The following is a 16,193-nucleotide window of genomic DNA, read 5'->3' as shown; positions in this document are numbered from 1 at the left end:
CCTGCCCTGCTGCTTCCCATGCCTCCTTCCACTAGGGAAATGTGTTTTGGATTGAATGCACAGATCACTGGCTCAAATGCAAAATAGATCCCTGTTTTAAAGATGCTTTTATAATGCTTTGTAGTTTTCATATGTAATCCTTTGTGAAAATTTGGTCTGTGATATTTTCAAAGTGAAACCTTATAGTAACCAAGGAAGTCATCAATGAGAATTAGTTCCATGGTGACAATCAGCGGTCCTGCTTCATATGAACTGGGGACCACCAAGTTCTGTGGGGTAGTAGGGCAGTGTGAGGGGGGAATTCAGGCTGATCTATGAGCTGCTGTCACATGAAGAGCTCTCAGGATGTCTGTCGCTTGTGGTGGGGCTGTGTTACAGAGGAATTCATGGTGCATGGCTCTAGGGACCATTCAGTGCAATTCCCTGAAGTCAGGGGATGCATTGCAGGGGGGAGCTTGGCTCAGGGAATTGTTTCTTTGGTTTGGTGGGGTTTAGTGCTGGTGTCAGTGAGCTGCTGCATCCCTGTGGCTCTGGGGTGGTGACTAAGCCAGGGATGCAGATGGCTCTGCTGCACTGGGGAGTCCCATCCTGCCTCTCCCTCAGCACCTGCCTGAAGAGACTGGAGCAGTGGTGCTGGAGGGAGTGGACTGGGATCAGTTGTCTGCTAGCAACCAATGCAAAGCCTCTTTTGATCTATCCGGGGCCTGTTTTGATGAATAAAATCTTGATGCTGATAGCGATAAGAGTTACCCGAGCAGGCGGGAGAAGAACTTTGATGTGCTGGTTTAGCAGGGCCATAAGCAATGAGGAAATGACAGACCCATCTGTCTTCGATATTAGTGCCAGTAATTAGTGTTCCATACTCGAATGATATTTGGGCAATGGGAGCGCCTAAGTAGAGAGATATTGTCACTGTCTCTCTTGGTCACTGTTGGTCTGCAGGTACAAGCACTGTCCATCTTCAAGGCAGGCCTTCTGAACCTGTTTTAGGAAGTGCCTGAGAGCAGCTTTTGGGGTTGAAAAACAACAAGCAGCACCCCTGGTGGTATTATTTTTCCTTTGGTTGGGTTGAGCCTAGCGGGGCAGGCTGAGCCCAGATTACGCTGCGTGCTCTGTGCTGTCCCTCCTCGCTGCTGAATGCAGCTCTCTTGATGCAGCCTCACGTGGCTGCAGAGAGGCACAATGAGGATTTGAGCACAGCCAGCCCTTTCCAGGCGTGTCTCCCACTGCCTGCAGGTGAGCAGGCTGAGCCTGGGCTCTCCCAGCCCCGAGCATTTTCCTCCCGGCTTCCTACGGACCGCCTCGGCAGTGAGGGAGGATCAGGAGGAGGGGAGCAGCAAGGCGTGTGCCGGGCTCCGGCACAGCCGGTGGCAGCAGCAGCAATTCAGTAAGTCAGACTGCACCATTTTCTTCTCACCCTGCGTGAAGGCGATGTGAGAAGCTGACGGGAGCTGCCCCCTCCTCCTCTCACTGGGGATGCTGAAGTGGAGCCCTCCTCCTAGCCAGAAGACGCAGTCTCTCCGGAGGAATCCCAAAAGACCTTCCCAATTTGGTGATGTGTGTTTAAAGGCCGATTTTTCTTTTCCTTTTTTTTTCCCCCTCTCTGGTTTTTTTTTTTTTCTTCCTTCCCAGCTGAGTCTGAAGCCCGCCTTCTCTTGCAGGCACCACCAAGCTGAAGGGCTTGCAGCCTTCTAGGAGGGATTTTCTGGCTGCTCGCGTGTGTGTGGCTGTGGGCACTTTGGCACCCTGCGTGCGGGCCACGGCTCTGCTGCTCCCCAGCCATGGGTGCTGCAGGGGCTGGGGCAGAGCTGTGACCTTTCCTGGGCTGCCCGAGGAGGAAGAGTGGATTACGCCGTGAACTTGTGGCTCGCAGCCAGTGACCTTGTGGAAAAAATAAATCACCTGGATAGCCGCGTGTGCTGGGGACAGCTTCCTTGGGGCTGGGCTTCTCCTCGCCAAAATGGCTCACGCGGCCGCTTCCATTAAAAAAGTTCGAGAGTCTGAAATCGAAGAGAGGGAGAGAAACCTTGAGAAGGAAAGGAAAAGGCAGCGGAAAATCTCTAGGGCTGATCGGAAACGCAAGGTATGAGGGGGAAACCAGCCCCCTTCTCCCTTTCCCCCCACCCTTCCTCTGTCTGTGCAGCACTTGACAGGTGTTTGCTGCCATGTGCAATGCTCTCCCCTTCATTTTCCAGACCTTTCCCATCAAATTTCCCTTTTGCATCCCTTCCCATCCCCTCTGAGTCCTGCTGTGGTCTTAGCCCATCTGCAGTGAGATTAAAGTGCTGCCAGCCATGGCAGCCCACAGCCATGCAGGGAACATGTACATAAAGATGACATGCTGTATCTCCACTTTCCCTTCATCCCAGAAGGCCTGGAGCTCCCTGCCATCATTCCCAGCCAGGTGCTCCAAGCTCCTGGCTGATCTGGAGAAGTTGTCAAGGCAGGGAGGTGACTGTGCTTGTGCTTTACAGTGCCAAGGTGCATTTCTCTACTTCACAACAGCATGTCTCCCCCGTTTCCCATTTTTAGTTCCGCTTCTCACCCCCTCAGCAATGCTCAGTGCTGTGTGTAGGACCCGCCTTGGGGTGCTGGGAGCATCAGCTGAGCTGTGTTGCAGTTTTTGGGTGTCACAAAAGGGATTCTGGGCTTGCCGCTGTGATTCAGTGTATTTACATTGCACACTGCAGGTATATTTGTCTAGGCAGGGCCTGGCACACAAGTCTGCAATCTGACGGGTTTGCCTCTGTTACTGATGGCAATTTCTAGTTTTCTTAAGGTATAGCTCTTTAGATTGTTCTGACTTTGGGGAGGTTTCTCATGATTTATAATTAATTGTTGTTTTCCTTCTGTGTTAGAGGGAATATCTCTCATTGTCTTGGGATGAAAAAATAGAGAACAATAAGAAAATCAATAGAAGTCATTTGTTTGCCAAATCACTCTATAGTTTCCAGACACAAAAAATACAGTAGTGGAGAAAATACTAAAATGAAGATTCTGTTGGTCTCAGCTTTAGGACTGTGATACATGGGAGTGCCTGTGTTAATGCTTTCTCATTGCTGTTTCTTTTCTTCCATCTCTGGATTCTGTGGCTTGTGATACCCATTAACCCATTCCCTGACTCTGTGTTTTTATCCATTCTTTGTTAATTTCTCTGGAAAATATCAAGAGGCAATTCCCCCCCCTGCCCCTCTCCCCTTTCTGCTACATTGCACGTAAACACAGATATCTGTGAAAATAAAAGCCTAGAATTCAACCATGTGATGTTTGAATTTACAGATCCTTTTGGCAGATCTCTAGAATTCAGAAGCCATCTGCTCCCTTGGCATACCTGGACAGTTTTAAATTTGTTTTGCATTCAGTCTTAAGGCGTTTTTATATTCTGAACTGCATGGCTTAAATAAAATAACAGAGGCCGTTTGATGCCTTTGGGACCTCTGGGTGTGATCTCCATGACTTTTCAAACGCTCACTTTGAGTTTATTCAGTCACATCCAAATTGTCTTTATCAAAACCAGGAATGTCATTTATCATGGATGCAGTGTCTGGATGCTGGGCAGGGCTGCTTGAGCAGATTGTGATTACTCTCCTAATCCCTTAAATGGGGCACTGCAGCATAAGGGAGTTTTTGTGATTACATTTTTGATTGTGGAATCCTCTGCAAAACAGCCTTTTTAAAAAATGTACTTAATGTGTAGATGTCCTTGCTGGAAGGGCTTTTTTTTCCTGTCTGCCCAGCACCCATCTCAGTTACTTAATTGCAGCGTGTGTTGTTTTTCCCGATTGTCACAAGTCCTATTTCCTCAACGTGTTTGATTGCAATGCCTGTTGGACTGCTTCAATTAAAGCTGGATGGAATTAATGCTGTCCCTCCTGCTATCTCTCTTCCCAGAGTGCAGCATATCCCTGGCTGCCAGCAGACAGGCTCAGGCCACATCCCTTTTGGTAACCGTGTGTGCTGATGCAGGCTCCTCACCAGATTGCTGGATCCAGAGATCACCAGCAGGCTTTGCTTAGGAAACACAGGGAACACTCCAGTACTTGGTGCCTTTCCTCCTTTTTAATATTCCACCCCTGCTCCTGTCTGCCTTCTACTGCGGCTGTACCTTGCTGTTACATAAACAAGTGCCTGGCTGCACCCTAAACTTGCCTTCAGTCAGATGGTCAGGGGGTGGGTCATCCTGGGCTTTTCCATCCTGCTGCTGCTGCTGCAGGATGCACACAGCAGCACAGCCATGAGTTGTTTATGTCTGTATCTGTACACGCCCGTGCTGTGCACAATGCAGGGTGTAGAGCAGAAATGTGGGCTTGTATGCGCACCCATCACACATACACATAACAACCCAAATAGAGAATATATGCTACATGCCGTCTTTTTATTTAATCATCGGTTTAAGTGAGGTACATATCTGTGAGATATTTATGTATCTGTCACTTTAATTCCTGAAGAGCAATAAATGGTTTTACTGTGAAATGGGATTATCTCCTAGTAGGGGCCCGCCCAGTTCTTGTTGGCTTTCTTGGAAAATGGAGGCTAGGAACAAATTAGATGTGCAGGTCCATGAGAGGCAAAATGCAAATGAATATATTTTTGTTTGCTCTCAGCACTTAGAGTGTTTCTGCATAGGGGGAATCTGATTCCAACTTTGCGATTTGTTTGAAAGGCCTTACACTGCAGTGGGTGGATTTTCCCTACAATAGAGATCCATTTTGTTTGTGGAAGGATCATTGGAGTGGGGCAATGTGTCAGGTGCTGTGGGCTGTCTTTCCCAACCCTCACTTGGATACGTGCTCTGCACCAGTATGTGCCGAGTGCACAAAGTGCTCCTTTGGCCTCGTGATAGAAACTTTTCCTGTGTCCCTGGAACATCCTGATTATGCAAAAGAGGATAAATGAAGGGCCATGGCTTTAGGTCTTCCACTCCGTCAGGATGCAGGGCATCTGTTAGTACCATGCCACCCTTCTCCGGGCTCCCAGGGATGCTGCAGGGTGTGGGCTCATTGTTCCTCTGCCTCTTGAGTGTTTTGCCATGTGACCATCACCTGTCTGGGAGCAGCACTGCAAGCTGGCTGCAGCCTGTGCTGCTGGGCTGGGACTAGAACGTTCTGAGATGTTGTCACAGCTGCTGCCTGATGCAGCCCCGGGCCCTCACAGGCCCCTGGCCAGCAGGAGCAGTGAGCTGCTCACATCCTCTCTTGGCCAGCCTTAATGGTTCTTTAAGGATGAACAGAATAATTCCATGCTCAAAAACTGGGAAAAGGATTTTGCACACTGAAGACTTTCTCTTGTGTTTTTTTTGAGATTGACTCATTTGATTTTAAAAACCGGTCGACAAGATGTAGCTGTGCTTATCTTGCATCCAAGTTGGAAATTTTCCCTTTTATGCAGGTCTGACCTTTTCTTGCAGTGTGGAAACAAGGGTACTGGTGCAAACATGCGTATGTAAATAGCTCTCCACCTTCTGAATAATTGTATGGGTACCCTATGTGTCAAGAACATTAAATGTGTCAAGAACATTAAAAACCAGGTACTAACACAGCAGGTGAGCAGCTTCAAATATATAGATTTTATGGCAATTTAATTCCATTTTGCCTAAATCCAGGATACATAAGGCCCAGCTCCACTGGCCTCTCGGCGCCTTTGGAGAGAGCTGCCTGTGGCTCACCCTTTGCAGAGTGAGGTAAGGGAACTGGGGTGGTTCTGTGACCGTCACTCTCTGAGTCAGCAGCCAAGCTGGAATTACAGCCTGGGAATCCAGCTGCCTAGCCCCTGGCTCTATGTAACACATGCTTGCTTCTCGCTGTCTAAAGAACTTCTCAAAGCAGACATAGCTTCCTGTTTCTGCATGTGACAAGTGTTGAAAAGATTTTTGAAAGCCCACATAAAATCCCAAAGAAAAAAACTGTTATAAAAATGGATTCTACTGCCAAATGAAACTGGTTTTGGAATGTCACAGATGTGGTAAGCTGATGGCTGTTACCATTTTGCCATCAGTCATGGCGACAGAGTTTGACATCTGGTCTGTACTGGCAGTAGTTGGGTGTTTATTCAGTATTTTTAAAAAGGTTAAAAAAACTTTTATACCTTTTTTCAGGCCAGATTCATGAGTTCAGCCTTCTTAGCATAAAATGTTCTACAGCATCTGGAATATCCATCACTGTTTGCTAAAAGAAATTGAGAACCAATGGCATCAGGTGAATTTTGTCCTTCCCTTGACACCCTAAGCACAGCTGAAGCTCACACAGAGCTACTGCTGGACAATACCTGCAGAAAGACAAGGATGGAGGGATTCTGCTCCTAGCAGAATTCCACTGTGTGTGGGGAAGAGTCAACGTGCACTAAGTGCCTTCCATTATGGAGCTGCAGGAGACAGGAAATGAGTTTGCTTTGTTTTACCTCAACAGCAGACATTGTTTCATATTACCATCTCCTTTTTCACAAAAGAAGAAAATGAAAGACTTCTTACATTCTAGAAAATGTTGTCAGATTTGTCTTAAATCCAGGCCCACTTGAATTTCAAGCACAACTTTGGCAGGGAGGGTGGCTGTTTGTCATTGGGTACATGGGCTCTGCACTGAGGCTGGCAGCCCCACAGTTCATCCCTTTGGAAAGGGCCAGAGTTCAGGGAGGAAAGAGGATGTGGAGGAACGAAGGAGTGCTTGGTGCTCTAGAAAAAGGCATCCTGAGGAGGAGGAAGTCATGCAGAGAGCCAGTTCTTTGCTCTTGGACACTCTTGTGTGGTTCATGGATGCCAGCCACTATTTCACCTGGTGTGAACCTGCTCTGGGATCCCTGTGGAGTTCCTGTCAGGATAAGGAAGGGAAAAAGTCTCTCACTGCTTGACCTCTGTGTGCTGGAGCTTTCAAGGTTCATTGCAGCTTTAACCTGCTGTTCTTTCCTTAGCGCTGAATATGTCTTGTCTGTTCAGAGTTGTGTTTGTTGCCTCGGCAAATGTCTCTGTGATTCACTGGAGTTTCTAGATGTTTCAAATGCCTCTCCAGCCATGAAAAAAAACCTTTTTGGTGTTTTGTAATGGAGTGTTTGTGTAGGAGGTGCCTATTCCTGATACCCTTTGAGCGTTTTCCTTCTGTATCTCAAGCTAATATTTTCCTTGTGAAGCTATTTCTGGGGGTGAAAATAATACCTTGCTGGTTTGCTTCCTTGTGAAATGGAGCTTCTTTGGATGACATTGCACTTCAGAATAGATTGGGACTTGCTGCTTCATTTTCTCCATATCCTGTTTGAGGGGTGTGATGTGCATGGGCACAAATACATGGTGTTCTGAAGGGAAGCAAGATTGATGATCTCCAATTCCCTCGCTTCTGATGGGAAATGAGCAATTTTCAAGTTTAAATTTGCTCACCTTTATGTTGTTGTCTAATCATTCCTTGATTTATATGTGGTATTTCAGTTAATTTCCTTGGTAACTTTTGAAACACAGGATTTATTCAATCTTAATAAATCATATGTAGACAGTATTTCAAAACACAGATAATTTATCTCAATGTGGTATTGGTATTGTGAGTGACTGTGCCTCTTCAGAAGTTTAAGTTGAATTAATCCATAGCTGGAATACTGGGGAAAAGATTAACAGGGTCTGTCAGCTCTATTGTGTGAGACACTAGATGCAGGAGGAGGAAAATGTGTTCCTGGAATGCTAAATCCCTCAGCATTGTAAAGTTTGTGGGTGCAATACAGTGTCATGGCAGACACTTAGGATTTTATGGCAGCATTAACTCATTATGTGATTGTTTCTAAAAAGTTATGAAAGTGTCCAAAATGCCCAAGTTTCCATCTCTCCCTTTGTCTTTATCAGTGAAAAGAACTTCTGCTGAGCTTTTAAAAGAGCAGCCTAGAGAGAGGAGAAATGTCACCACCTGCCTACGGTGACTGTCCACCTATCCTGTCTCTGCAAATTTAACTTAGCATGAAAGATTTAAAAAAGTTGAGAGAGCATTTGCACATTGTAGGAAATCATCCATAATAAACTTTTGTCACTTTGGGGATGGATTTGTTGAATCCTCCTTGTGAAATATTTTGTGTCCTTTAAATTCATTACTTTTCCTGCACCACTGGAAGAATTATTATATGATGTTTGGGTAGCTTTGTGTTAAGCAATTAAAAAAATGTTTAATGAGGATGTCAGATGTTAAATTGTGAAGTGTCAAGCTTTTTGAAATCTAGCTTCTGTAATTTAGTCCCTCAGGCTTTTCCACTGAACTCCTGGGGAAAGTTTGGCACCTGAAGTGAGAGCAGCATATGAGCTCTGGGTTGATGGTTTAATGGGGAAAGCTGGAGCCATGCCTGGGGGATGTATTGCCAATCTATAGTGCATGCAGAGGGTGGGAGTAGGGAGCAGGAGTGCTGCCATCCAGGGCACCACCTCCTTCCTGAGATGGTGCCACACACTACAGCTGGCAGGCAGATGGATTGTCACACTTTATTGACCTGGCTCTGCTCACAAAACGTCTTCTGGGTTACTTTTTGGGAATGTGGGTGGTACTTCACGTTGTGTAAAAAAGAATTCCTGTTCTCTGGGTCAGTCTCAGGCAGTTCCTTTGTGCACTCATGGTACTGGTAGTTTTGTTTGAACATCTGACGAGCTCTTCCATACATCTTGATGAATGTGCGTGTTAGCAACCTGTCGTTTTAGTCTTAGACAGCAAAAATCAATATTTTTCCCCTATTCACTCCATGGGGTTATCCAGGTAGGTTTAGATATTCCCCGTTGTTACACAGTTGGGGAATACAACAGCTCCTATTATATGCTCCAATATGTAGTATTGGAGCACATAACAGGAATTACTGAAATCTGAGGAATGTAATTCAGTGAATTTCAGGTGGTTCACAGAGGTGGTGCACTTCAAGGGTTTTCACTTGGGAATTATTTGTGGAAGTTCCATGTATTGTAAATATATTTAGTGTGTTGCTTATAGTTTTTTCAGACTTGCTTCAAAACCACGTTAACACTCATTCCTATGCTAAGGCCTTCCACATACGGATCAATACAGATTAATTGCTAGCTGCCCTTTTATAAGTGACTGAAAACAAAGGCTGCAATTAAAAAAATGTCTGTAATTACCTTCATTTTGTTGATGCTAATGAAGGATTTAGCATGTTAACCTCCCCAAAACCTAGCAGGTTCATTAGCTGCTTAGGGCTTTGGAGAAGAGACATTTTGGGGAGGTGAGCCTAAGTAGGTTTCAGAGTACACATTTCTGTTTAAGGTCAGCTTTTTGTCCTCCAGCAGAATCCTTTTCTGATGAAGATAGGATAAGAATGAACAGAAGGAGGAAGGGAAGAGATGTAACGCAAGATTTTAAGTTACCCTATTTGCCTGTGCTCTCAAATAGTCCAGTGAAACTGATTGTCTGGGTCAGGAAAAACTCAGTGTTTCATATTTAGCAAATATTAATGGGATGCTGCTCTTGTACGTGACCTGAGGAGGGATGTGGATTTCTTTTGGCCTGATAATTTAGATCTGCCTTCTCTTTATTCCTGTATTTGAAATAAGGCAGCATTGACAAGTGGTGTTCACCCAAAATGAGTGTAGCTCTTATTTCCCCAGGCTGGTAGAAAATTATTTCAGCCGATAGAACCATATTACAAGCCTTTCTAAGCTGTTTTAGGTTGAATAATTTAAGCTTATTTTAAATTATTAACTATTTCTGGCCTGTGCTATGGCAGGATGTCTAAGAGAGACATGTCACTGCTCAAAACCAGTGAGGCTGGTGCAACAGGAGACTGGAGCAGATAAAAGCCACTTCGTGCCTCGCTGCTCAGGCCATGATTTACTGGGGACTGCCTGGATCCACTGGAGCCTTCTTGTTCCCCTGCTTTATTTCTTTTTAAAGGCACCAGTGCACCAGGGAGGATGAAATCACGTGCATTTTGTTGACTTTAGTCTCACTGCTGGAGCAAGAGGAGGCAGTAACTAAGATATCCCAAAAGACCCCCATACACGAGTGGAGAATAGTTAAGCTCAGCAAACCTTTTCTATTTTTGCTGATGAACATGGTGCTGGACATCAAAGCTACCCAAAGGAAAATATTTGTTGCTGCCATCCATATTCCTAGGCCAGGGAGACTCAGTTCTGCTTAGTTAACTCAGGTAACAGTGCAAGTTATCTCTGTTTTAGCCTCTCCACAGGATGTCCATGGATTTAATATCAGCTCTGTTTAGTTACTGCTGGGAGTCAGGGAATCACAGAAGGGTTTGGGTCAGAAGGGTTCTTAAAGCCCATCTCATTCCAACCCCTGCCACGAGCAGGGGCACCCTCCACTGGACCAGGGCGCTCAGGGCCCCATCCAGCCTGGCCTTGGACACTCCCAGGGATGGGGCACCCACAGCTTCTCTGGATGACCTGTGCCAGAACCTCCCCACCTTCACAGGAGAGAATTTCTCCAGTTATTCTATCTGGTCCTGCCCTCATTCAGTGTGAAGCTGTTGCCCCTTGTTATTGAAATAACACTCTTGCATGATATACACCAAAACCTCAAAATTTTATGTAACAGCAAAAGGAAAACCAGCAGTTTTCCAAATGATACCTATTTCTCTTTATCTTGTTCGTGGAAAAGCTTATGAACAGACACCCATTTGAAAGTGTTTTGGTACTGTGGAATGACTTAGCAGGATGAATTGAATAAAATCTAAAATGCTGATGTGAGCCTTAAATTGCCGAGTCAAGCTGCTGTGTGCAGAGCAGGGTGGCTTTCATGAGCATGGATTTATTTTGCAAAATTTGACATTTGCTGGAGACAAAAAGGGATACAGATTAAAAATATATTTTATCTGGTCAGTGCAACTGCTGTATCATAGTTAAATTTTCCTGAGGAAATACACGGAGACTCCATGGCAACTAGATGAGATGTCCGCTATATTCTCCATGCTGCTGCTGCTGCATTTTCTTGGGAGAATCCAGCCATCCCCCACCGCCCCCACAGCCTAGCTGGGCTTGGCAAAAGGCAGCTGCAGCCACTGGCCACTGACTGCACCAGGGGTATTTTTGGGATCGTGAAAAATCCCCCAAGTTGTATTTTTTTCCTTTCTTTTCTTGGTGAGGACAGCACAAAGCCTGCAGTACTGTCTGAAGGGTAGACAAACCACTCAGGCACTCCTTCGGTGATAATTGATGTACTAACCTCTGCTTTCCTGGGATGCAGGTGTTAGCACTGGGTGCTTCAACACAGCTCTGTGCACCCTCAAGTGCTGCAGGCTGTTAGGCTGGTGATGAAGCCCTGGAAAGGGTTTCCCAAAGAAGTGAAAGCAGAAATAATTAATAGCTGTTCCCAGAGCCAGCTCTGCATTGCAGCACGAGTTCTCCCAAGCCTAAGGAAGTACATGCTTGGCTGCCTTCCCCGGGTTTCTAAGGAAGCCCAGCACTGGACCTGTGTGATTTGGGGGTTGCTGATGCTCCCGGTGCCTGCGGCGTGGCAGTGCAGTGCCGGTGGGAGGGCAGGTAGGAGGCATTGCCCTGCAGAGCCAGCACAGGGCTCGGTGTCCCTCCCAGTTCCATTTGTCCCTGCAGCCGTGGAACAGAGCTCTGCCACCAACCTTGGTGTGTTTGCTCTGAGCAGTGCTTGGGAATTCATTAAATCAGAGGAGTGAAGGAAATTGTCTGAGGGCAGCTTAGGAGGAACCAGTCCTGCTACAGCTGCTGAATATGCAGGTGGTTGTAAAGGTTAATTAACACCGGTTTTCTCTTTATAGCCATCATCTGGCTGGGTTTAGCAGCACACATTCCATTTTTTTGGGCAATAAACCATCATTATGTTGTAGTCTCTGCATAGTTGTAATAATGATCATTGGCCCAGAAGTGTGAAACACAGGAAGGAGTATTTTATCCTTTTTAAACCAACTTCAATGTGCAAGCTTAATGATACAAAAGCAGAAGGCTTGAGAGGAAGCAGCCTCCTTCTGGAAGAGGTGTTTGAGATGGAGAAGAATAATTTATAGATAGGGAACTGTAATTAAAGGTTATAAAGGAGCACTTGCTTTTATAACACTATATCTTATAACCTTAATTCTTAGTATAACTTAACCCTGAAAGATTTGCCAATAATTTCAGGAGATTTAGGCTATTTTCCAGATGATTTCAGCCAGGAGATAATTCACCTCCTATTGCATAACCATCTTAGTGATTTATATTTTCCAATGTAATTTTTAAACATGTGTGCACTTTCTGTAATACAGCTCTGTGATTGAAGGACAGATTATGTACGGTGGGAAATAATGTCACGCAAATGTACCTTGAGGTCCAAAATGTTCTTTATGTAATTCTTAGGTTCTGTGACCCGTCCTGTTCAAATCACCCTGTTGTTGGCACCAGGAGAATCTTGGTGTTCTGGCACTATTTATAAATTTATTATCCTTCTAAAAATAATGATTAAAATAAGTGGAGAAGCAGAAAGCACTGGAAAATCCCAAATGGAATTGGAGAGAAATCTGCAAAGGCAGAGGGGTAAAATGAAGGTGGTTTTTCCCAACACCTGGAACTCGAGATGCCCATGTGCCTTTTGCAGAGCAAACATGCTTCCTTGCAGAGCATCTAGTGCACTTCTAGCCCATCTGAACAAAAGTTCTAAATATTCTTCTCTGGTTTTACTTTTGACAGTCATTTGTAGCAGTTGAGATTGTTCCAATCAATGATCCTTTCAGTTCTGTAAGGACTATCTGCAATATGTTTTGCTGTCTATTTTATCCTGTAATCTCCCATTACTTAATATATGGGACTATGAGTAATGCCTTGAGATTATTAATACAGAAGCTTGCTTGAACTTTAACCTCCTCAGAGATTGTGGAGGTGGGAGACCCCTGTTAGTGAAAAACAGAATCAAAGAATGAACAAAAATCTTCCTAAGTGTTGCTTCAGGGCATCAGTGTCTTTATCTTGGATATTTGTGAAAGTGTTAAAAAATTAAAAATAGGTGCTTTCCTGCTGTGCAAAGACAGAGCAGCATCAGGTGGTGGTTGCTGATCAGGCAAGAAAGAGTCCAAGTTTTGCCATGTAGGAGTTGTCAGACACTGGAACAGACTGCCAGGGCCATGGTGGAGTCACCATCCCTGGAGGGGTTTGAAAGACGTGTGGATGTGGCACTTGGAAACATGGGTTAGTGGTGGCTTGGCAGTGCTGGGGGAGCACATGGATCTTGTCCATCCTAAATTACTTCATGATTCTGTGGCTGATCAATGAGGCTGTGGCTTGTAGAGAATCTGGCTGACAGATCTGCCACGGGGTTTATTTACTTGGATTTTCATCCTAGACAGTCCTTTAGTGCTGGAGGGAGTTGGAGCAGTGAGGGAGGGAGGGAGGACCTCCTGGTCTGGGATAAACTGATCCTACTGTGATCCAAAGGCTAAGGCCAGGCTCACTTCAGTGGGTGCTGGAGCAGCCTCATGGAGAATGGATAAGAATAGACAAATACTCATTTAATCAGACAGCTGCTTCCCCTGTGGTGTTGATATCTCCCCACAAATGAGTCATCTCTGCAGTAATAAAGAATTTCATTTGTCACTGTGAGTGCAGCAGGACTTTTGGACCTCACACATAGGACCTGAGGTCTTTAACTTAATATTCCTTTGGGCTGGGAAATGGTAGCCTCTTCAAGTATTTTATTATACAAAATTGCTTTATTTTAGAGCATCATTGCTTAATAGATGTGCTTTTACTTATCTTGGGAGTTTGTCTATTGTTTAGCTTACAAAATCCTTCCCCCCACCCCGCCATTATTTTTACTCATTGTGATTCACATTATTTTTAGTAATCTGATGAAGTCATGAGATGTGGGGCTTGATCAGTGGCTGCCTTCATGATTTCAGGATGAAATATTTGCATGTACTCTTTGACTTCATCAGTGTTGGATTGCATTGTCATATGACTGCTTTAAAGGCATTTGTGTTGTTCTGAAAGGCAACTTGCTGTTGTTCTGAAAGATCATCTGGATTGAGTTCTGAAGCTACAAGTCTGTAGGAAAGAATAAGTTTTGTGCTGCATTCTACAAAATAGGGAGTTGCTTCCAATGAGATGGGAATTGTAGTTCCTCTTCCCTGTCTTTAAAAAATATTTATTTACTGTAGTACAGACTAAGGAGCAGTATAGAAATTTTTTTTCTGTCGATGAGCACTTAAAGAACTCCATGGGACTTCCCAGCTCAGGCTGGTTGTAGGAGAAAGTGCTGCTCTCACAAAGGAAGGGTAATAGGAGGCAGGTTGGGATAAATTGGAATCTATTTCTGACCTTGCCTATTACCTAATAGGAAGTATATTAATTTTCCATTCCATGTAATTGAAATTTTGTATTTTTCTGTCCCAGTTGGTCTTGGGAAGATGCTGTCAGAGAGGAAAGATGGAAATCCAGTACTGAGAGAAGGTGTTGAAGAAGGGAGTGGTTTGTAGAGGTTCTGACCTATTTTCCATCTTGTCACTGCCTTAGGGCCAATTTTTGATGTGGGGCCATGAAGGCCAAATAAATGAGCTGTAGCAGAGACAGAGTGGGGCTGGCAAGAGGTAATGCAGATGGGAAAAGGTACTCCCAGCTGGAAGAGGCTGGATGTCCTGAGAGATGTCATTCTCTGCTGCTTACTTGAGTTCTCCTGCCTGTCTTGGGCAGAAAGTCTTGGGACTTTGTTAAGGATGGGTGGGGGAGCGGTCATGGCCAAGGGTTCTCTCTCAGTGCCTGGGACACTGTAGGGTATATAGGAGAATTCAGTAGCATAATGTATTTGGTAATGATCAAATGTTACAGTTACAATTTAGCATAAAATTTCCAATAAATGTTGTAGCCCTTTTCTTGCCATTGAAAATTTGGAAAGATTATTCAGTAATTTTTTTATGCAAGTAAATGCAAGATTATTTAGCAAATTTTTGTGTTTCTTGCTGGCAGTAAATCTGTGGGTTTATGTATGTTTGGGGTTTTTGCTGCTTTGTCTATTTTAACTGAGCTCCTTTAATGGACCTTACTCACACCTAATTTTGGTTCTTATGTAATTATGCTTTTCTTAAAATTGCATTGTTGGGTTTTGAGAGAAACCAGTTTTTCTGTGTGGATCTGTTCATGCAGCACGTTCCTTTCCACAGCTTATGGCTTCCAGGCAAGCCAGCTGAGTGTTGTTCATTAGTTATCAGTTCAGAGGTACCAGGCCGAGAAGGGCTAACTCCTGTTTGCAGTGCAGTTTAAATCTGGGCTTGTGTCGCTGAGGGCAGTTGTTGTGTGAATCCCATCTGCGGCTGCTACTGAGAACTGCAGAGAACCTGTGAAGATCTTCCTCTTCGACTTCAGAAGTTTGTGAGGTTTTTTTTTTTGGTGAAAGTTGTTGTTCTGTTCCATGCTTCCCTGAATTTTCCAATATTTTATCTACAAAGCTAAAGTTTATTTGATTATCTCTTTCTTATGTGTTTATTTCTCATAAGAATGTGAAGTTATTAAAACCTTGGTTACTTTGCCTCTTGTTTAGCAGCCACAGGTTGTGCACCATTACTGTGCATCTCACAATATCATGAGTTAGGAATGGCTGCTGGAGACAGCTTTACAGCATTCTTAGGGTTTCTCTGCAGATAAATGGCTCAGTTTTGTCATTGTGCCTTTCTTGGCTCTCTCTAATTTTTAGGCACTGCTGGTTTTAACAATCCTGAGAGACTACAGTGCCCAAGCACTTGCTTTGTCAGTTGGTCATAATCTCCCAATTCCTAATTTATTCATTATTCAGAACTACAGCAGAATTTGATGCAGATTTGTTTACAAACTATGTGCTTTTCCCAATGACCTTTGGTGCTTCTATCAACTTTATGGAGGTGATTTGGTTTTTTCCCAGGGTGGCAGGCCTCCAGTAGGTGATGACTGATGTGAAGGTGTGTTTTCAATCACAAGATCTCAAATTGTCTATTTAGAACTGCATGTGTGGCTGTGGTAATGAAGTTCAGTCACTTACTCAGCAGACTTATTTGTTTTTCACGCTATTCTGGCCCTCGTTTGGATGATGTATGTCACTATAAGGCACAAATTGCTTGCTTACAGAAACAAAAATTCTTGATTGTACTCTGTTAGAACCCTTTTGATCAGAGGGAATTGCTTTTGGAAGATTGGAATCTTTTATTTATCATCTACTGCAACTCCGTCAGTGCAGGGAAAGGCAAAATATTAGACAGGAGTGATACAAACCCAAGCTTTCAAGTACTGTTTGTTGACATGTGACGAA

General features: G+C 44.4%; 1 protein-coding gene across 3 annotated transcripts in view; it reads left to right on the top strand.

Moving 5' to 3' along the window:
- Positions 1–1,631: 1,631 nt before the first annotated feature.
- Positions 1,632–16,193, top strand: part of ANK2 (ankyrin 2) — a 149,614-nt gene continuing 135,052 nt past the window's right edge. For 2 of the 3 annotated variants that reach the window (XM_031063856.1, XM_031063859.1), the window contains exon 1: positions 1,633–2,083. In XM_031063856.1, coding sequence (XP_030919716.1) covers positions 1,961–2,083 — 123 coding nt within the window. In that variant the 5' untranslated portion in view covers positions 1,633–1,960. Of the gene's footprint in view, positions 2,084–16,193 lie in introns of all 3 variants that reach the window. The other variant, XM_031063857.1, reaches the window with a different exon arrangement.

Source organism: Geospiza fortis, unplaced genomic scaffold, assembly GCF_000277835.1.
Source record: "Geospiza fortis unplaced genomic scaffold, GeoFor_1.0 scaffold1278, whole genome shotgun sequence".
NCBI lineage: Eukaryota > Metazoa > Chordata > Aves > Passeriformes > Thraupidae > Geospiza > Geospiza fortis.
Note: the sequence above shows the minus strand (reverse complement) of the source record. Positions and strands in the feature narration are given on the sequence as shown.